The 23,060-nt window shown below is 37.9% G+C and overlaps 1 protein-coding gene across 1 annotated transcript in view; it reads left to right on the top strand.

Moving 5' to 3' along the window:
• itgb2 (integrin, beta 2) overlaps positions 1-23,060 on the top strand; it is a 93,050-nt gene that overhangs the window by 30,381 nt on the left and 39,609 nt on the right. The window contains exons 2-9 of the mRNA XM_059967203.1: positions 646-709; positions 2,868-2,956; positions 5,472-5,667; positions 8,383-8,553; positions 10,721-10,962; positions 12,202-12,360; positions 15,902-15,997; positions 18,019-18,108. Of these exons, the coding sequence (XP_059823186.1) occupies positions 646-709; positions 2,868-2,956; positions 5,472-5,667; positions 8,383-8,553; positions 10,721-10,962; positions 12,202-12,360; positions 15,902-15,997; positions 18,019-18,108 (1,107 nt within the window). The remainder of the gene's footprint in view (positions 1-645; positions 710-2,867; positions 2,957-5,471; positions 5,668-8,382; positions 8,554-10,720; positions 10,963-12,201; positions 12,361-15,901; positions 15,998-18,018; positions 18,109-23,060) is intronic.

Genomic DNA, 23,060 nt, shown 5'->3' on the forward strand with positions numbered 1-23,060 from the left:
TTCTGGTGGGGCCGTGAGATGACTGTTTTTGAGGCACCAACGTCATCTGCACACTTACTGATGTAGGCAATGACAGCTGAGGCATATTCCTCGAGGTCTATGTCTTTTCTGTTTGTGGCGGTCTCCATGAACATCCACCAGTTAGTCTGTTCAAAACAGTCCTGAAGTGTAGAGATTGCCTCATTAGGCCATACAGTGATGGTCTTCTTACTGGTTTCTCAGGTTTCAGCGGCGGTCAGTATGCTGGATTTATATTATGGAGCTGTGGTCAGAGAGACTAAGGTGAGGGTATGAGATGTCTTTATGAGTACCAGGTAGTCCAATCACAGGCAATCTGTTTGTTCTCCCAGTGGCCTTGGAGAAATTTGTGTAAAATGTTCTGTAGGTAAACGTGATTGAAGCCTCCAGCATTTTATGAAGAGACCATCCTGATACTGCACAGCTCTTCCAGTACGTCCTTGGCATTTGCGCTTGGGGGGATTTATACAGCAGTGATGAACACAACAGTAAACTCCCTGAACAGGTATAATGCTTCAGTACTGAATAAACTTAAGTGGACCTACTTTAATGAACAAGCAAGCTTACAATGTAATATTCAATTTCAAATGAAGATAGTAATCTGTCAATTTTCCTTTAAAATTACAGGAAATGGTCAAGTGGTTCCTCCTTCAGCTCGCATTAGCCTTGGTGCTGGAAACAAAATGGGCTGGTGAGTTAATGTGAAACTTCAATGGATTTGGAAATGAATTTAATAGGAAAAGAGGAAACTCAGCTAATTTATATGTGGTGCCTTTCATGATCTCAGGCTGTCTGTAAGCATTTTACAGTTAATGCAAGGATTTATTGTTATTGTTATTTCAGTAAATATTGGAAATGAAGAAGCCAATGTTTTCTGAGCAAGATGGTGCCAATGGCCAGATAAGGTGGCCCATTGACCAATTGTGGTTGTAGTTGAAATATTGGCCATAGCAACAGGATGCATTCACTTGCTTGTATTCCTAATTCTACAGTCCACCCAAGAAGGTAGATGAAATCTCTATTTAATGTCGCATACTACCTCCAACAGTCCAATAGAGTTGCACTGGAATATCAACTAAAGTTGTACATACAGCCTCGTGAGAGGCATTTTCAGACTCATACAGGAAAGGTAAACCCTAAGCCCTTTAAAATGTTAGTGGTAATAATCCTAATGTCATATCCCTATATTGCATCGAGGAATATTCTACAGCATGGAAGCAGGCCTACTCACCTGGCAACTAGATCAACACACCCATCACTTCCTGTGTGAAAAATCTACTCCTCAGACGTCCTTTAAAACTTTTTCCTCTCACCTTAAGTCTCTGCCCATCTAGTTTCAGGCTCTCCAGCCCAAGGAAAGAGATTGTGAACCTCTGAAAGAACATAGAAAGTAGAATACAAGTCACCCCTCAGCCTCCTTCCCTCTAAGGAAAACAATCCCAGCCTATTTAGTGTTTCCTTTTACCTCAGGTCCTCCAGTACTGGCTCCATCCTTCTGAGGCCTTTCTACCAGCTCTCTAGCTTACTCTCATCCTTCTTATAGTGAGGTGACAAGAACTACAAATCATTGTCCAAGTGCGGTCCCACCATCAACTGAACAGCTGTAACATATCGTCCCAACACCTGTACTCAACGCCCCAAATGATAAAGGCATCATATTCTTCCTTTTTACAGTTTCTTGCTTGCTAAATTGGCAGCTACTTTTTTCCTGTACTGTCACACACTTCAAAAATTGGCAATCATTTTTTGTTTTATTCTGAGGAGGTGTCATAAAATAGAGGTTCTGCGTGTTGATAGCTGCTGACAGCCACTAATTAAAAATCAACCTTGTTGGGGTGTTCAGATTGACCAAGCATCCATCATCAGGGACCCGCACCATCCAGCCCATGCTCTCTGCTCGCTGCTGGCATCAGGAAGGAGGTACACACCTTCAGTCCCACGTCATGAGCTTCAGGAACAGTTATTCCCCCTTGGCCATCAGGCTCCGGAACTCGAGAGGATAACTTCACTCACCCCAACGTTTCAACTGATTTCACAACCCACTGACTTGCTCTCATGGGCTCTACAATGCACATTCTCAATATTTATTTTATTATTATTTTGTTTTTTTTTTGTATGTGCACAATTTTGCCATCCTTTGTCTATCTTTGTGTGCTGTTTTTCAATGATTCTATTCTATTCCTTTGTACTTACTGTGAAGTCCTGCAAGAAAATGCATCTCAGGGTAGTAATATGGTGACACACCTATATATATATATATATTCTTCACCAATCTGCATAACACCCATAATCTGTGTTCCAGCTATCAACATACTTTCCATCTGACTGTGATCTACACTCTGAACTGCTATAGCAGTTCTTTTGTGAGCTACCCGAATCTAGATAACCTATAGTTTTGGTAAGATCTCTTTTAAAGGTGGACCAGATTTGAGGAGGTGAATGATGCACCCATGTCCATCATTCATAAGTTTGCATGCAAACAAGTTATTTCTTCAAAATTCTACATCATAATAAATGTATCTCAATGGATTGAGGATGGTTGTCAGTTGCTGCAGAGGAGGCACTGGAGGATGCCAATTACATATCATTCAGCATAATGGACAGGGAGCTACGATAGGAACAACACCGTTACTTGTCCTAACCTCTGATCTTCCATCAGTGACAGAGATTTTCTGTGGTTCTTCTGAGCATTGGCTTGATTATAAAGCTGAATAATGTGATCTATTATTGTATGATGTAGAGCTGTATTTATATAACTGTCTGTGCCAATTATCTTTTTTCCCAGTATGGAATTTTTGTAAATGTGGTCAGCGGTAATAGAAACTGATTCATTTTTCTTTCCTTGTCAGAATCATCTAGATGCAATCCCACAAAAGCGGAAGAGACTTGCAAGGAATGCATCAAGTTAGGACCAGACTGTGTCTGGTGTAAGGCAGTGGTAAGTCTCTGACAGAATAGAACAGTTTGTAATACCTGGTATAGCACCCATATCTGAAGATGTATTGCGCTTTAGCAGTAATGAAATACTTTGTGACTGAATATCGTTCAATCTGTATGTCTGAGTTTATATCATTTTGAAGAATAATACAGTCCTTAATATTGTGCGGGGGTAAAGGGAGTTACTTTTGGCTTGCATGCGTTTCAAATGACTGACATTTCATATAATTACACAGAATTGTAACTTCTACTTATGCTAAATTTCACCATTGTGCAGATAGAATTCAAACCTGTTGTTGGGTTTAACAAACACAGAAAAGTCAAATAACCTGTATGCACTTTAATTATGAAGCAATTGACTGGATTCCCATGGAGACTAACACCCTGGTCCTATCCAATTATGCAAGATTTTCTTCAATTTTTAGGCCTGAGCAAAACCATTTTAGAACAGTGGCTAAAAGTCCAATGATTCACCAGAGGTACATTGGTGACTGCCTGCAGCCAAAGGTGCAGTGAGCACAGCCATGTATGGCCATTTTCTAAGATCCCTATCATAACAGGTGCCTTCGATCTGCAAATTCAATTCACTCCATATGGCAGCTGGCAGATGAGTACTGAGCACGCACAGAGATTTTATGTGTCTTGGGCTTTGACAGCTCTCTAAATATGGTGCTGAAAAATTATATACCAGAACTCAGTCACATTGTTCTATAACAAAATCATACGTCTAGATCAGTGAAAAATAATTCGGGATTCTCTCTTGATCAGAACCCTGATATAACATTGTCATGTCAACACTATAAAAGAGTGCTCTTTGTAAAATTACAGATTTTATCAATCTACCATAGAAAGCACCCTGTCTGGATGCATAATGGCATGGTATGACCACTGCAGTGAGAAACGGCAGAATTGTGGACACAGCTCAGTACAACGTGGTGATGAGCCCTCTCCCCATGGGCTCTGTCTAGACTTCTCAATGCCTCAGAAAAGCAGCCAGCATATTCAAAGACACTACCCATTCAAGACGTTCTTTCTTTTTCCCTCTCATAAATTGGGGCTGAGTGGGAAATTGGATCAGTCGGTGGGTAGAGTGGCCTAATTCTGCTCCTATATATTATGGTCTTATGGTCCCTTCCATCAGGCAGGAGACGGAAAAATAAGAAGGAACCTGGACCTCACAATCTACCATTATGATCTTGCACCCTATTGTTTACCCATGATGCACTTTCATTCTGCATTCTGTACCTCATTACACTGTATGATAATTTGATTTGCATGAACAGTAAGTGTGAGAAGGTTTTCATAGTATCTTGATATAGATGACAATAAACTGATCCCAATTTCTAATGAAAGAAGGAAAAAATGAGTTGTTCTGGCTGAATCTGATTGAAGCCATGAAGCAAAGCAGGATATTTTCCATTGTATTCTTAGTTCGTCCAGCATATGTTTCACTTCATGAAAGTAAGGCAGCCAGATCATCTATCTAAACAGTCATCTGTAGATCAATATCTATTTCTGGACCTAATTAATCTTCAGAAATCATCTGAGTTCCCAAGACTTTGTGTTCCACCACTTGATTTCCACTATCATATTGTCAAATTGTGCAATTTTCAGTCAATTTTCCTTTAATGCAAATAGCATATATTACTTTTAAGAGCCCTATCTCCACTGATGAAGGTTAAGGATTATGGAAGAATTATGGATTCTTTTGGATAGCTCTATAAGCAAAATATTTGGTAAGCCTGCCTTAAGGGAAGATAGCTTGTAAAGCAATTGAAAAATTCACTAATTATTCTTGCTTTGATGTGATTGAGTGCTTGGTTCAATACAGTTCGGCCATTAGTATGAAGTAATAACTAAAATCAAAAGCAGCTCAAATAATTTTATAACGAATAGAAGTTAAATATGAGTGTCTGATTCCATCAAATTTGGAATCATATTTGCCATTTTAATGTTAATTCCATTATCATTGTTAAAATTCTGGGAGCATAAAAGATAGTAAAGTCTGATTATTGACATTTTTAATCCGGACATAAAAACTAATTCCACCACTTAAAAATAAACACTAGAAAATGGATTGGTTTGGGCTTTGAATCTATCCCCGTTCCCTAAATGTCCTAAGATTATACATGGGCTTCATTGTACGTTCTGACATGAGCCATGGTGTAGCGGCTAGTGCAATGCTACTACAGTCCAGAGTATTGGAGGTCAAAGTTCAATCTTGGCGTCAATTGTAAGAAGTCTGTATGTCTTCCCCCTGGAACGTATGGGTTTTCCGCAGAAGCACCAGATTCCTCCCACAGTCCAAAGACATACTGGTCACTGTAAATTGTCGCAGAATTAGATTAGGGTTAAATCAGGCTGTCATGGGTTTCTCTATCTCACGCTATATTGTTAAATAAGTAAAATAATATAAAGTGAGTACTCACAATTATCTCTTCTGTTTCCTTAATGATTGATACATTTTGTATTTTTATTGTAATTTCCTGCGCATTATAATTCTATTTCTGATGCAGAATTTCACGAAGGCTGGAGAACCAAATTCTGCACGGTGTGATTCTGAGGACTTGCTCAGGAGTAGAGGTTGCAAAGATACAGATATAATTAATCCCAAAAATATGCTTAATTTGGAAGACAACCGACCACTTGGAATACATAAAAACAAGGTGGTACAAATAAAGCCCCAAGAAGTTCGACTAACTCTTCGTCAAGGTAAAAACCCAAAATACTTGATATAATTAAAGATTTCACAGATTTAATTGCTTCAAATGTTGATATGTGCACATTTAAAATAAACTCACAGCATCTAGAATCCTTCAAGATATCTGCATTCTGGGATTAAATATAAGAAAACATCTTTGCTGAGAAATTTAGTTTCCATTGGTCATGCTGAACACACTGAAATGAACCGTTTTGAAAGTGAACGCAAAATGCTCTGGCTACCATAAATATTATTGAATGTTCAATACCAGGTGAATTTCTTGGAAATGTGTTTAAGGGCTTGTTCTCAATGCCTTGCTATTTATGCCTTTCCATAAATAAATGTGGGGAAAATTGCCTTTGATTGTTACTGCCAAACCCAGCAAAAGTCATGGTTGTTAGTTGTACTCACCCATGGGCATTCAGTTCCAATGATTTCAATGAAATTGCAAAGAAGAGTTGAATGAACTACAATGCAGTCATTCCATTGCACAGATATATTTTCAGTTATTTTATTTCTCTCTTCCATTGTACAAAATCTCAATCCCTTTCAAAGACACTGCCATCAATGTCTCTTTCAAGCTACATCAGTGAGTGCTAAGAGTACTCGCAGTCTGCAAGTATGTTAATTGATTTCAAATTAAATCCTTCTATATTAATATGTAGAGCTGTGTTAAGATCTCAAATCATTTACCCATGTATTCTGATTGTTTCACTGGAATATCATGTCCTGACAAAGTTCCTATATGATGAAAGGCCACAATGACTATGTATAAACAATTTATTCCCTCTCCTGAGGTTGGTATTCTCAATTTAGGAAGTAACTGGTAACAACTAGAAAGCTTTTGGCACATTGGCTGTACTGAGTACTGAAGATGGGATGTTATGTTGAAGTTGCATAAAATGTTGGTGAGGCCTAATTTGGAGTATTATGTGCATTTTGGTCACCTACGCACAAGAAAGTTTTAAACAAGATTGAAAGAGTGCAGAGAAAGTTCACAAGGATGTTGCCAGGTCTGTAGGACCTGAGTTATAAGGAAAGGCTGAATAGTTTAGGACTCTGTTCTTTAGGAGGTAGAAGACTGAGAGGAGATGTGATGTATACAAAATTATGAGAGGTACAGATAGGGTAAATGCAAGCAGGCTTTTTCCACTGAGGTTGGGTTGGACTACAACCAGAAGTCATGGGTTAAGGGAGAAAGGTGAGAAGTTTAAGGAGAACACGAGGGGAACATTCTTCACTCAGAGGGTCATGAAAGTGTGGATTGAGCTGTCAGCACAAGTGGTGCACGTGAGCTTGATTTCAACGTTCCAGAAAAGTTTTGTTAGGTATGTACATGGATAGTAGGGATGTGGAGGGCTATGGTCCCAGTGCAGGTCAGTGGGAGCAGGCAGTTTAAGTGGTTTCAGCCTTGACTAAATGGGCTGAAGGGCCTGTTTCTGTGCTGTACTTCTTTCTGCCAATTACTATTTGCAGGAGTATACAGTTCTTGAGTGTGTTCCATTTGTAATAGAACTGATAACACAAAACTAAGTGGGAATAGGGGAAGTGATGAGGATGGGTAGAAGGTTAAAAAAAGTAGATATTTAATTAATGGGCAACGATATGGCAGATGGAAAATGTAAGGCCATCCACTTTGGTAGAAAAATAGAAATTCTGAGTACTTTTTAAATGGTGAATGATTGAGAAATGCTGGTGTTCATGAGGACCTGTGCATTTTGGTGACATCAGTGAAGGCACTGAAGACAGGTAAAAGACAAATAGTATGTTGGCATCTATTGCTTGAGGATTTAAGCACAAGAATCTCCTTACCTAAAGCTCTTGTTGGATGAAGGCTCACCAGACAGGTTTCTGGGAAGCTAGGCTTGTCATATGAGAGCATATTGCATAGATGTGTCATAATACTTTCGAGTTTAGAAGAATGAGAGGTGCTCTCATTGAAATCTAAATTTTACATGGGCTCAGCGAGTTAAAAATTTTTCGGCCTAAGGAGTTGAGAACTAAAGATCAGAGTCTTAAAATAAAGGGTGGGCTTTATTTAGTAGAAAAGGGCGGTGAATCTTCAGAACTTTCTATCTTTGAAAGCTGTGGAGGGACTTTCACTGATTGCATAATTGATTGCATTCACAACAGAGATATTGTTAAAGGGCAGGAAAATATGTTAAGCTAGAAGATCAACCATGGTGGAGAAGTTTCAATGAACCAAATGCCCCATTCTCCTATGTTCTGAAGTCTTTAATATGTGCTTAATCTGTCTAAGGAGACTTAACCAGAAATGTCATCGAAATGAGCATGTCAAAAATTAGGGGTGTGTGTGTGTGTGTGTGTGTGTGTGTGTGTGTGTGTGTGTGTGTGTGTGTGTGTGTGTGTGTGTGTGTGTGTGTGTGTGTGTGTGTGTGTGTGTGTGTGTATGTGTGTGTGTGTGTGTGTGTGTGTGTGTGTGTGTGTTTTAGAGAAGAGCAAAGGAGATGACGCCTTTGGGAGGTACATTTGGAATTTCTGGAGTTAACCAATAGATTATTGATATACCACTTAGGGCTTTGGAGCAGAGTCAAATCATATAAAAAAAACTGATGATATGTTATTTTGTAACTTACATTGTGCAACATTAAATTGCTGAAAGTTTTAAGATTGCCCCATGAAGCAGAGAACAAAGAACAGTAAAACTGTTCCTCTTCAGTTTTTGGTTACTGGTTCCTTAATATATACATTGCTTTGTGTTTTAGGTAGCCCGGCAGTAGTCTCGGTGAAATTTAAGCGTGCTGAAGGTTACCCTATTGATCTGTACTATCTCATGGACCTGTCCTATTCCATGAAAGATGACTTGCAGAAAGTAAAAAACCTGGGAAAAGAGCTCCTTGAAGCCTTGACAAGTGTCACTAAATCTATCAAAATTGGTGAGCCCACCATGTTCTGTTTTGCTTACTATGAATTAAGAAGCTCAGAAATCTAGTAGAATTACATATCCTTTCAAAGTCTGCATTTTGTTTCACAGACTTGGAGGGAAGCTGTCATCTTCCACAGTAAAGGATGCTTTCCTGTCTTAGGGCAGAGCATAATTTTAAAAAGAGGATTTATTAGATATGAATTTCATTAAGGTCATGTTTAATTGGCAGTTCAAGAACCTGTTTTTCATCTGAGTTTAATTCACAGTTTTAAGGATTAAGATATAATCAGAAATATTAAATAAAATATAAACCTTTCAATACTGGTTATAACTTAGAAATAATTGGGCCTCAACATACATTTAAGTGTCACTCACCCTGTGCTCCTTGAGTGCTCCTGTGGTGGAGAATTACATTTTCTCATCATTCCTTCTTGAGGAATTGAAGATTTCCTCAAGAAATATATTGCTGCACCCTGACCATGATTAAGAAAGTCAGCAACTGGTCAATATCACATGTACAGCTTGCTTAGTTCTAAAACTCAGGTTATCCACTGCAATCCGGTGTAGTTTTCTCTTTTATTACTGGTACAACACTGTGTTTGTTTGGTGAAACATTAACAAATGGTTTTATTCTCAAATATCAATGAAATAAAACTCAAATTTTTCAATATTCTTAAAAATAACAGATTTTCATAAAATTGCTTGCAGGTGACCAAGACAGCAATCTTCAGAAGAACACTTACTTGCTCCTGCCTTCTCAATATTTCCTCAATAAAAAACATTGCTATGATGCTTTTTTAATGCTGTCTTATTACCACAAATGCCAGTTACATTATTCCATGGAACCAATTTTCTGTTGGAAAATGAACTAAAAAGGGTCAGTTGTGGAAAGAGCGAGCAGCTTTAAATTCCTGGGCATCAACATCTCAAAAAATCTATTTTGGACACAACATATTGATGCAGTCATGAAGGTGACACACCAGTGATTCTATTCCATTAAGGGTTTTAGGAGATCTTGCATGTCACCAAAGACTCTGCAACTATTTACAGATGTACAGTGGAGAGTATTCTGACTGGTTGCATTACAGCCTGGATTGTAGCCTCCAAAGTACAGGATCACAGGAGGCAGCAGAGGGTTGTAGCTTTAGCCAGTGTAGGCCTTACTACTATCAAGAACATCTTCATGAGGTAGTGCCTCTAGAGGGCAGTATCCATCATTAAGGACCCCCGCCACTTGGGACAGGCCCTTTCTACTTACTACCCTTGGGGAGGAGGTACAGGAGCCTGAAGAGCATACAAAATGTTTTAGAAACAGATTCTTCTCCTTCAACATCAGATTTCTGAATGGTGCATGAACCCATGAACACTATCGCATTATTTATCTTTTGCAATATTTATTTAATTAGTAATTGTTGTGTCTTGCACTGTTGTGCTGCTGCAAAGTAACACATTTCACAACATACACCAGTGATAATATGCCTAATTCTGACTCTGATTAAATTTGCATTCTACTTAAAGACAACTTTTTCATTTTGAGGTACTACAGGAGGGAATTTGTTTTATACTGCAATAAGCATTAGCTTTATATCACTCAATAGCTATGAAACTAATGTGGCTTTACAGGAAACATTTTCTTAAGCTCTTTTTGTCCATTGACAACATTAAGCATAATGTACATCAAGATTTGGAAGGTGACTGTTCAGTTCTGGTAAATGATTATAATGCATCTGAGATAATAGCAGCTAGTTAAGTGGAAGCAACAACAGTAAACACTGGCTTCCAAATAACAATCTGGTCTTTGTGCCAGGTTACAACACACAGAAAATGCTGGAGGAACTCAGCAGGAGAGGCAGCATCTATGGAAATGAATAAACAGTCGATGTTTTGGGCTGAGACCCTTCTTCAGGGCTGGAAAGGAAAGGCAAGATGCCAGAATAAAAAGGTGGGAGGAAGGGAAAGAGGATAGCTAGAAGGTGACAGGTGAAGCTGGGTGGGAGGGTCTTCCCCCTGCTGAGTTCCTCCAGCATTTTCAGTATGTTGCTTTGGATTTCCAGCAAAGCAGAATTTCTTGTGTACATGGTACTAGACTTTCTCATGGTTGAGTAACCAATTAACATCCAATGTAAATAAATAAAATCCACAACAAACTCTTAAATAATGACTTCCCTTGCTTGTAGGATTTGGTTCTTTTGTGGACAAGACGGTACTACCCTTCGTTAACACCCACCAGGAGAAACTGAAAAATCCATGCCCTGATAAGAATGAGGCATGTCAGCCTCCGTTTGATTTCAAGCATGTCCTCAAGCTGACAGATAATGCAAATGTATTCGCTACAGAAGTCGGAAAACAATCTATTTCTGGAAACCTGGATCCTCCGGAGGCGGGCCTGGATGCCATGATGCAAGCAGCAGTGTGTGGGGTAAGGCAGAGCTTAACTGTACCCAGACTTACAACTGTACCGTGCAGATAGCATTGGCTTTCACTTCCACCATCCATCTCAGGCTGCTTTCCCAGGTCCTTCGCTCTCCTCAATCATGGCCCAATTTTCACTACTTGGCATATTTCTTGAGTTTTACTCCTTGGCTTGCCTGTGTCTTTCATTGTTTTGCAAATAAGTGAAGAAATTTTAACTGTTACATTTACTTTGCTTGCTTTTAAAGCAATTAGTGTACAATTGATTCATGATGAAGCGTGCCTGGGAAGGCAGACATGAGTCTGTCTATTGGATCAATCTTCATCTGGCTTCTCATCCACAGCCGCTCCAACATGGGTGGCCCTGAGCTGGCATCGCCTGATGGAGTCCTTGAAGCACGCAAACCTCCACATGATGTCTACATGCTAAGTCATGGAGGGACCTTGCTCCTTCTGGGCTTTACTATTGCTACCAGAAAAAAAAACTGAACAGCTGCAAATAGACTCAGAAGTCGGCATCCAAAAGAGCACAAGCACTAAACCAATGGGGCACTTGACAAACCCCAGCCTGCCCTTGTGGTGCCCCGACCCAGGACGTCCTCCCCCTGGTCCAATCATGCACTCTCACCAAGATCTGAGACAGCTTTTCCATGGTCCATTGACGTGGCCAGGAGCTGGAGGACTGGCTTGACAAAAAAACAATTAGAAGTTTGAAGGGTAAACACCTGCCATATGAAACAACAGCAACAAAGTGTACAATCTTTGTTTAGTATCTCCAGGTAAACACTGCATGTACTTAATAATTCTTCCAAAGAATTCTAAGGCCAAGCTGCCAGCTTTAGTCTAAACAGCAATATGATGGACATTGTCTGCAAAGGTGAAAAGGCATTTGCTGTATTTCCCTTACTTAAATGTCACTTGCATACACTCACACAGATGGAAACTTTTGACTATTCTTTGCCACAAGGAGAAAATAGGAAACTGAGTTGGGGCAAGGAACAAAACATCAGTAGGGATGCCAACTTGCTCCACATCTACTGAAATTCTCTCTCTGTTACTCAATCACTCTCTCTGTCGCTGTCTGCTGCCCCTGCCCATTAGTATAAGCTGAAAGTATGAAATTTAAATATTGCTTCTGTACATTTTCAAGTGAGCCAATAAATATTAAAATGATTGAAACATATATCTTTGTAAAAGCTTGCATAGAAGTTATATACCTGGCTAAAATGAACATTGTTCCCCACAGGAGCAGATTGGGTGGCGCAACGTCACACGGCTTCTTGTTTACACTTCAGATGATGGATTTCACTTTGCTGGAGATGGGAAGCTTGGAGGAATCCTAACACCCAATGATGGCAAATGCCATCTCAATAAAAATGGCATTTATGAAGACAACACAAAATATGTAAGTGTAACCTCTAAGTTGTCCACGTGAACGGAACTGTCCAAGCATTCAATGAGGGGCCTAAATGTTGCAGCTGAGAAGCAATGTCACTTGGTTGATGGCAGAACATTCGCCCATTCCTTATTTGCTTTGACTCAAGGGGACTGTTTCAGAGGGAGGTTCAGCATTGGCTTCCAGTTATTTGTTAGGCTTCATTTAGTTGGCACAAGGATGGATGAGTAGCAAAGGGAAATAAATGGGTATTGTATCTCACACCTTGTTGAAGTTCATCAAAGCATAACTTTTAAGTTCTAACTTTGCTGGCAAGTTCAGCCTTACAACAGGAATTATGTAGAATGAGATCTTCCAATACATACAATAATGCCCATTTACAAGGCAGTAGAAAGCCTGACAGCTATCACTTCTCACAGTAGAGGCTACTGTGTCAAAAAGGCAAAGCAGTGGCAGTGACAATCCCCATGGTCCAAATCTCAATCTCAATCACTGTTTGTTGAAAATCCAACCTCAAAATATAAAACATACTATAGATTTCAAAGTTCAAAGTAAATTAATTATCAAAGTACATATACCATATGTCACTATATACAACCCTGTGATTCATTTTGTTGTGGGCATTCACAGTAAATACAAACACCTCTGCTATTTCTTCTGGTTCCATACACACTTTCCCACTGTCACACTTATAGGTCCTATTCTTTCATGTCTTATCCTCTTGCTCTTCACATACTTGTAGAATGCCTTGGGGTTTTCCTTAATCCTGTCTGCCAAGGCCTTCTCATGGCCCCTTCTGGCTCTCCTAATTTCTGTCTTCAGCTCCTTCCTGTTAGCCTTATAATCTTCTAGATCTCTAACATTACCTAGCTCCATGAACCTTTTGTAAGCTTTTCTTTTCTTCTTGACTAGATTTACTACAGCCTTTATACATCACGGTTCCTGTACCCTACCATAACTTCCCTGTCTCATTGGAACGTATATATGTAGAACTCCACACAAAAATCCCCTGAATATTTGCCACATTTCTTCCATACCTTTCTCTGAGAACATCTGTTCCCAATTTAAGCTTCCAAGTTCCTGCCTGAGAGCCTCATAATTCCCCTTACTCCAATTAAACGCGTTTCTAACTTGTCTATTCCTATCTCTCTCCAATGCTGTTGTAAAGGAGATAGAATTATGATCACTATCTCCAAAATGCTCTCCCACTGAGAGATCAGACACCTGACCAGATTCATTTCCCAATACCAAATCAAGTACAGTCTCTCCTCTTGTAGGCTTATCTACATATTGTGTCAAGAAACTTTCCTGAACACACCTAACAAACTCCAGCCCATCTAAACCCCTTGCTCTAGGGAGATGCCAATAGATATTTGGGAAATTAAAATCTCCCACCACAACAACTCTGTTATTATTGCACCTTTCCAGGATCTGTTTCCCTATCTGCTCCTCAATATCCCTGTTACTATTGGGTAGCCAGTAAAAAACACCCAGTAGAGTTATTGACCCCTTCCTGTTCCTAACCTCCACCCACAGAGACTCCGTAGACAATCCCTCCATGACGTCCTCCTTTTCTGCAGCTGTGACACTATCTGTGATCAACAGTGCCACACCCCCACCTCTTTTGCCTCCCTCCCTGTCCTTTCTGAAACATCTAAAACCCAGCACTTGAAGTGACCATTCCTGTCCCTGAGCCATCCAAGACTCTGTACGGCCACCACATCATAGTTCCAAGTACTGATCCACTTCAGTATAAATTGGGATTGCAAATGATAATCATTGGTTCACTGTTGTACCCATTACTCACCAATGGCTCATATAGCAACACAATGCAGTATTTGAGAAATATTTATAGTCTTGGATGGATTAACTGGTGCCTGGCTGTCCTTAGCCAGACTGCACTATATTTGACTTAACAACAAGAGGAATGTAGTTGAATTTTAACTGAGCTCTGAAGTGGCCCAGTAAACCAGTAAATGCTACCAAAATAGTGATACACTAGTCAGAATATCTCCGTTACATTGGTGGCAACAGTCCAAGAAAGCATCTTTGGTGATGAAGGTTGACTAAGAGATGCTGGCTTTGCCATTGATGCCGTGAAAGCAAACTAAAATAATACAACCACAGACTAGACAGAAAATTTCACAAAAATGCATGTTTGACCACAAACCTGGGGCTCAAGATGTAAGAAAATGAGTGCCGAGCAGTATTGTGTTATTTCTGTAATCACAGAGGAAAGCTTTCCACCTAAGATAGCTGCAGAGTTGAAAATAAATATAGACAATGCTCTCATGTCTTGGACAAACAAATTTATGCATATTATTTAATTGACTTCAAAAGCCCCACCATCAATGAAGAATTGAAATTTACTAACAGAATCACAACTCTTGCTAATGTCATCTTTACCACCTATTACTTGAGGTTCTTTTACAAATCACATTCATTCTCTGTCTCTTGTTCTTGCCCCTTCTACCAATAAATGTTTTTTTCTCCATTTTCTCTGTTGGGTTCTTTACTGATTTTAAATCCCACTATTATATTCCCTCTCATGCTCTTCTGTTTCAAGAGGAACAGGAAAAATGAAGTATTTTCAACTACAGATATGGGGAATATGCTTCCCTTGGCTCTGTAGTTTGTGAATTGTGGAGGTTGTCTATCATGGAGACCTGTGGAGGCTCAGCTATTGACTACATTGAAAAAATAGATATTTATTAGTAATCAAAGTATATCAGGATAGGGTAGGAAAATGGTGTGAGTTCAAAGACCAGCAGGTTTGAAGAGCTGAATGCTCTTTTATACTCCTACTTAATATGTTCTTCAGTCTGTCGATGAAACAAAAATACTTAGTTCCTGGAATTAGCCCAGTAAATCTCCCCTGAATAACTAAGAACTCTCTCATCCCGTCAATACTCCACCAATCTGTTTCAGTCCTATCTCAACATGGGATTCAAAATGGAAGGAAATGCAATGCAATATTGGGTTACTTCTGCAATCACAGAAAACGATTTCTACTTAAGATAGCAACAGAGCCAAAAGTAGATACTCTAGTGTCTTGGACAAGCAAATTATTGCATGTCAATTATTGATGATTTGAAAAGTCACACCATCACTGAAGAATTGAAATTTGATAACAGAATCATAACTATTGAGTGTGCAATATTGGTACCACTGCACTATCTGGAATGGGAGTCCCATATAGAAAGATTGTCTGATACTTCTGAATTTGAGTCAAGGCAGCTGAAATTATGGGCAGCACAGTCACAAGCTATGAATCAACCAGTCAATGTTCATTGTGGAGCTGGGTAGTCTTCATTTATCAAGCTGAGTTTTCCATTTGAATTCAATGTAAAAGAAAATCTGGTGGTTAATTAGTTGAGATGCTGACCCACAAAGCTAGTTTCGTTTCTGAATGAAGCCATGAATTCTTTTGTGTTTTCTATAAATACTAATCCTATTGTTGGTCAATGTGTTATATAACAGTTGCTGTTCATTTCCCCTATCTTGATGTTAATAAGGCATTTTATCTTTTTTTCTGATGTCTGTTTTCTAGGACTATCCATCTGTGGCTGAGCTGGCTGATAAGTTGGCAGAAAATAACATTCAACCGATTTTTGCCGTTACAAATAAAATAATGCCAATATACCAGGTAATCATTTCAGACAAAAGTTAATATTTAACTATTGACAATAAAGTCAGTGTGTTAGTTCATTTGTTATAGTATAATTTTGCCATTGAATTGTTGCAGAACTCCATGATCGTGATATGATTTCACAGAAAAGTGAAAAGTGCCAAGTTACCTATCATAAAAGAAAGCCTTTGCAATTGGCTTTCACAAAAATATAAATTGATCAACTAATAATTTATAGAATTTTACCTTAAAAATGTGAAAGAAGAACAAAACATCTTGAATACAAACTGTAACAATTAACAATTGATAATAGGGAAGTCAGGAAACATTTTTCTGATCTCAGAGGCGTGGGAGAAAACATCAAAATATCAATTAACCATGACTTTTATAATATTTAATCAAGAGTTTGTCTTCCACATGCTTTTTTTTCTTCTCTAAACAAGGAGAACCAGTCTTCTACTGGATTGCCCCCTGATGTGAACTGTACATACCAAATAAATGATCCAAAATGCTGTGAACTAAATGCTGTTTTGTCTAGGGTAAAGTTAACATGCTAAGTTTAACTTGCATTGAGTTCTTCTCTTTATTTATCAATTATATTTTTATTGAAGGAATGACACAATACAGAATACATAATGGATTACATTTTCCTCCATTTTGCTTTTATATCTTACCCCTAAACAAACTTCCCCTCATCCACCCTCCCCAAACATACCTTGGCAGCTGATGTATTTACAACACAACGCTTCACAAATACAAGTATGGACATTTCACAGCCATATCCCCACACTCCTTCAAGACGAAGGCCCACACACATCTACAACATGTCAGATGATCCAGAATACACTCATATTACAATTCATCAGTCACCCTGTGAGGTAAACCATATGCGTGTTAAAAGGGAGGCAACTTCCCAAGTACGATCAAATGCCCTCAACTAGTAGCTAATTCCTTAAGACTCCCAAAATATAACAAGAAAGGTTCCCATTTCAAATAGAACTTTTTCACAGTCCCCTCAGAGTGAATTTAATCCTTTCTAGTTTCAGAAAAAACATTACGCCCTCTAACGAAGCAGCAGCAGATGGGGGAGTGGCAGATTTCCAGACCAGCAAGGTTCTCCTACGGGCCAAAAGTGATGTAACTGCAATGATATCCGACTGGTTTGCATTTAAACCCAAAACATCATCTGCACACCAAATACAGCTATAAGCAGGCAAGGTCTCAGTGTCACCCCCAAAACCAGTGCCCAATAGCCATCAAGCAGAGGGCAAGACCAAAATGCACACACTAAACCAGGCGGAGAGAAGGAACACCGGACACAGCCAGTGTCTGTCCCGGGATATATGTCACATTGAGTTCTTCTCTATTGGATAATAATTAAAGTCACCATTCAGCCAGCTGTTAACAAAAAATTTAATTTTTGTTGTTCCCAAAGATAGCCAAAAGTATAATAGCTCCCTTCTTCCATAAATAGGAGTCACATTTCTATGCAGAAAAAATTATGTTGTACTTTAAAGATTAAATGTGTTTTATCTTTGGGTATGGGATTTTTTTTTTGAGAAATGTACAATAGACAAAAAAAGAAAAATTCTACACTTTATTGAATAGCACAGATACATTTAATGATGGTTAACTACCTGAAAGGGGAAGGAATAAAGAATCAACAGACAGGGTATGAAGACTTGAGCATGGAACATAAAAGTTACTTAAATCTTCACAAAAGCTGAACCTAAACAAAGCAAAATACAGATGTTGCCAATGTGTTATTAACCCAATTGTTCTAATTTATGCTTCAAATAAGCACAACTCTTGTGAGTTTATCAGTAAGTTATCCAATTTGAGAGCCTAATAGCACCCAAAGGGTTTTAAAAATAATCAAATTGTATTCACTACTAACGAACAATTTAAATTATTTATTTTTCCTGGTTCTTGCTGCAAGGTCATACCTCTTTACACTGCAGACTTCCTTTTTACGGTCTTCTTCTAGCACCATGAAGTAATAAAAATGTCTTCTTGTATATCTTTTGGCTTCATTCTAGGAGCTAAGTACCATGATTCCAAAATCTGCAGTGGGAGAATTGAAAGAGGACTCCAGTAATGTGGTTCAGCTAATCAAAGATGCCTATAATGTAAGTCCTGCTTAATGTGAATTTCAATCTTGACTAATTTCTTGCCATTAAAAAGAAGGATCAAGATAGAGGACTAACACTCTGTGAGTAAGCATATTGATAAGCTCAAAGGTAAAGCCTCTGTTTATTTTGCAACAACAGCTTCAGAGCAGACATTTGACTTGGAAAGATCATGAAATTAAGAATGTGCTTGAGCATTCCAGTCATCCATATCACTGTCCTCTGTCCAAAGCCTGACAAGCTACTTCCTTTCTTATCCAATTTCCCTTTCAATCTCAAGATTTATTTAAGGTATTGGAAAAATATGGATTAGGAACATCATTTATAAAATGGATTAAAACCTTAAATACTAATCCCAAAGCTAAAGCAGTGACAAATGGTCAAATTTCAACATCATTTCAGTTAACAAGATCAACTAGGCAAGGTTGCCCATTATCACCTGCTTTATTTGTGTTGGCAATAGAACCACTAGCTGAATTAATTAGAATGGACCCAGATATTAAGGGTTTCAGAGTTAATCAGGAAGAATACAAGATTAACTTATTTGCTGATGATGTTCTACTTTATTTAACAGATCCAATACATTCACTATGCAAATTATCTTATAGATTAGAAGAATATGGGAAAATATCGGGTTATAAAATAAATTAGGATAAAAGTGAAATTTTACCTCTTACTAAAGGAGATTATAATCAATGTCGATTAATAACTCAATTTAGATGGCCAGCAAATGGTATAAAATATTTAGGTATAAGAGTTGATAATGACATAAAAAACTTATACAAATTAAATTATTTACCACTTTTGAAAAAAATTTTGGAAGATCTTGATAAATGGATGGCATTACCAATAACATTAGTAGGTAGAGTAAATACTATAAAAATGAATATATTCCCTAGACTACAATATTTATTTCAATCATTATCAATACAATTACCCCAGAAGTTTTTTCAAGAGTTAAACAAATATGTGAGGAAATTTCTCTGGAAAGGTAAGACGTCAAGAATATCGTTGGAAAAATTGACATGGAAATTTGATCTAGGAGGATTACAACTTCCAAATTTTAAGAATTATTATAAAGCAAATCAACTTAGATTTATTGCATCTTTTTTCGAGAAAGATAAACCGGCATGGGTTAGAATAGAACTAGATAAAATAGGAGAAAACGTACCAGAAGATTTTATATACAAATGGGAATCTAAATGGATACGGGAAAAGAAAGAATCTCCTATATTAAAACATTTGATTGATTTATGGAATAAGATAAATGTTGATGATGAGACAAAAAAATCTTTATTAGCAAAGAGATCTTTAATTCAAAATAGACTTATTCCTTTCACAATGGACAATCAACTTTTATATAATTGGATTCAAAAAGGGATTAGATATATAGGGAATTGTTTTGAAGGAGGTATATTAATGTCATTTGATCAATTAAAGAATAAATATAAAGTATCAAATAACACTTTATTTTGTTACTTTCAATTAAGGGCTTATTTAAGAGAAAAATTAGGTCAAACAATGTTATTGCCGAAACCTAATGAAATAGAAATTTTAATTCAAAAAGGAAATATTAAAAAATTTATATCTTGTATGTATAATTTGATTCAAAAACAGGCAATTAAACAAGGAGTCCATAAGTCAAGACAAAAATGGGAAAGTGATTTGAATATTAAAATTGAAGAAACAAATTGGTCAAGACTATGTCTTGATAATATGACAAATACAATAAATGTTCAGTTAAGATTAGTGCAGTATAATTTTCTACATCAATTATATATTACACCACAAAAAATAAATAAATTAAATCCAAACTTATCGGATCAGTGTTTCCGATGTAACCAGGAAACTGGTACTTTTTTACATTCTACATGGTCTTGTTCTAAAATTCAACCTTTTTGGACAAATTTAAGACTTTTACTGGAACAAATTACAGGAACACAATTTCCTCATAATCCAATATTACTCTTATTAGGTGATATTGAAGGGATAAAACCAAAACTCAAACAAAATAAATACCAGAAAGAATTTATAAAAATTGCATTGGCAGTAGCCAAAAAAGCTATTGCAGTTACTTGGAAATCGGATACACATTTAAGTATAGACTCTTGGAAGAAAGAAATCTATGGTTGTATTCCATTAGAAAAAATTACTTATAATTTAAGAGATAAATATGAAACATTTCTGAAAATTTGGAGCCCTTATTTACAAAAGACAGGATTAAATCTATAGATGCTCTGAAGATGAAACAATTGGTTATTTGGGGAAAGAAATAAATATACATATTAAAGTTATTACGAATTCCATGGAGCATGTGGAGATCTTCCAACAACCAGGCATTCTTTCTTTCTTTCTTTCTTTTTTTTTCTCTTTCTCTTTTTTTTTCCTATAGGACAGTTAGGGGGGGAGGGGTTAAGGGGAGGGGGGAAGGGTTATATACATTTTTTTCATACTTCATTTTGTAACTACTTAAAAATGCAATAAAAAAAAGTTTTCAAAAAAAAGATTGAATACACTTCCACTTATACTACAACCCTGACCTCCTCCCACCCAGGCAGAGCTTTCAGACTAATTATTACTTGAGGTTCTTTTGCAAACCACATTCATTCTGTGTCCCTTGTTCTTCCACCTGCTGGCAACAGGTATTTTTTCTCCATTTTCTCTGTTGTGTCCTTCAATGATTTTAAATCCCACTATTATAATATCTCCCATGCTCCTCTTTTTCAAGAAGAACAGGGAAAATGAAGTATTTTCAACTACAGATATGGGAAAGATGTTTCCCTTGGTTCTGTGGTTGGTGAATTGTGGAGGCTGTCTACCATGGAGACCTGTGGAGGCTCAGCTATTGATTACATTGAAAAGAGAGAGAGATAGAGATAGATACATTGTGGTAGGACTAATCAAAATAGGACATATATGGTAAATGGTAGGGCATTGAAGAATGCAGTAGAACATAGTGATCTAGGAATAATGGTGCATAGTTCCCTGAAGGTGGAATCTCATGTGAATAGGATGGTGAAGAAAGCTTTTGGTATGTTGGCCTTCATAAATCAGAGCATTGAGAATAGGAGTTGGGTGTAATGTTGAAATTGTACAAGGCATTGGTAAGGCCAAATTTGGAGTATTGTGTACAGTTCTAACTACCAAATTATAGGAAAGATGTCAACAAAATAGAGAGAGTACAGAGAAGATTTACTAGAATGTTACCTGGGTTTCAGCACCTAAGTTAGAGAGAAAGGTTGAACAAGTTAGGTCTTTATTCTTTGGAGCATAGAAGGTTGAGGGGGGACTTGATAGAGGTATTTAAAGTTATGAGGGGGATAGATAGAGTTGACGTGGATAGGCTTTTTCCATTGAGAGTAGGGAAGATTCAAACAAGAGGACATGAGTTGAGAGTTGGGGGCAAAAGTTTAGGGGTAACACGAGGGGGAACTTCTTTACTCAGAGAGTGGTAGCTGTGTGGAGTGAGATTCCAGTAGAAGTGGTAGAGGCAGGTTCGATATTGTCTTTTAAAGTAAAGTTGGATAGGTATATGGACAGGAAAGGAATGGAGGGTTATGGGCTGAGTGCAGGTCGGTGGGACTAGGTGAGAGTAAGCATTCGGCACAGACTAGAAGGGCCGAGCTGGGCTGTTTCCATGCTGTAATTGTTAAATGGTTATATGTATCAGTAATCAAAGTATATCAGGATTGGGTAGGAAAATGGTGTGAGGTCAAAGACCAGCAGGTTTGAAGAGCTGAATGGTTTTTTCCTACTCCTACTTTTTATGTTCTTTGGTCTGTCCATGATAAATGCTTCATCCCTGGAATTATTCCAGGGAATCTCTCCCATATACTCTCTAAATCCTTCACATTGCTCCTTTAAAGTGCTCTTCAGAACAAGACATGATAGTCCATTTGTGGCTGAATTAGTGTTTTGTAAACATTTATCATAACTTCCTTACTCTTCAGAGTACAAAAACAAATTACTTAAATAATTCAAACAGATTCATCAGACAAGTTTTCCCCTTAAGGAAACCATGCTGACTTTGGCCTATTTTATCAAGTACCCCAAAATCTCATCAATTATAATGGACTCTCAATGTCTTCCCAATCACTGAAATCAGGGCAACTGGCCTATAATTTCCTCTCTGCTGTATCCATCCCTTCTCAAAAGAGTGACATTGCAATTTTCCAGTTGCCTGGAACCATACCAGATTCTAGTGATTCTTTAAAGATCATTACTAATGCTTCCACAATCTCTCCAGTTATCCCTTTCAGAACCCTGGGTTGGATCCTATCTGGTCCAGGTGACTTATCTATCTTCATACCTTTTAGCTTTCCAAGCACCTTTTCCTTCATAATACCAACAACACTCACTTCTAGCCCAAGACAGTCTGCTGGTGTCCTCCACAGGGAAGATTGATGCAAGATGCATTAAATTTGTCCACCATTTCTTTCCTCCCATTATTACCTCTTTAGTGTAATTTTCCCAAGGTCTGATATCCACTTTTGTCTCTCTTTCACTCTGTATATATCTGAAAAAAACTTTTGGTATTCTCTTTTATTGGCCAGCTTTCCTTCATATTTCATCTTTTCTCTCCTTATAGGCTTTTTAGTTGCTTTCTGTTGGTTCTTAAAAGCTTCCCAATCCTCTGACTTCCCACGAATTTTTTGCTTTACTTCATCTCCTTTTCCTTTTATGCTGCGTTTGACTTCCCTTGTAAGTCATGGTTGCCTCATCCTTCCTTTAGAATAGTTCTTCATCTTTGCAATGTATCTATCCAGCAACTTCCAAATTGCCCCCAGAAACTCCAGCCATTGTTGTTCTGACATCATCCCTGCTAGCATCTTCTTCTAGCCAACTTTGACCAGCTTCTCTCTCATGCCGCTGTAATTTTCTTTAATGCACTGTAATACTGATGCATCTGACTTTATCTTCCTCTCAAACTGCCGGGTGAATTCTATCCTATT

Source organism: Hypanus sabinus, chromosome 4, assembly GCF_030144855.1.
Source record: "Hypanus sabinus isolate sHypSab1 chromosome 4, sHypSab1.hap1, whole genome shotgun sequence".
In the NCBI taxonomy this organism is placed as follows: Eukaryota; Metazoa; Chordata; class Chondrichthyes; order Myliobatiformes; family Dasyatidae; genus Hypanus; species Hypanus sabinus.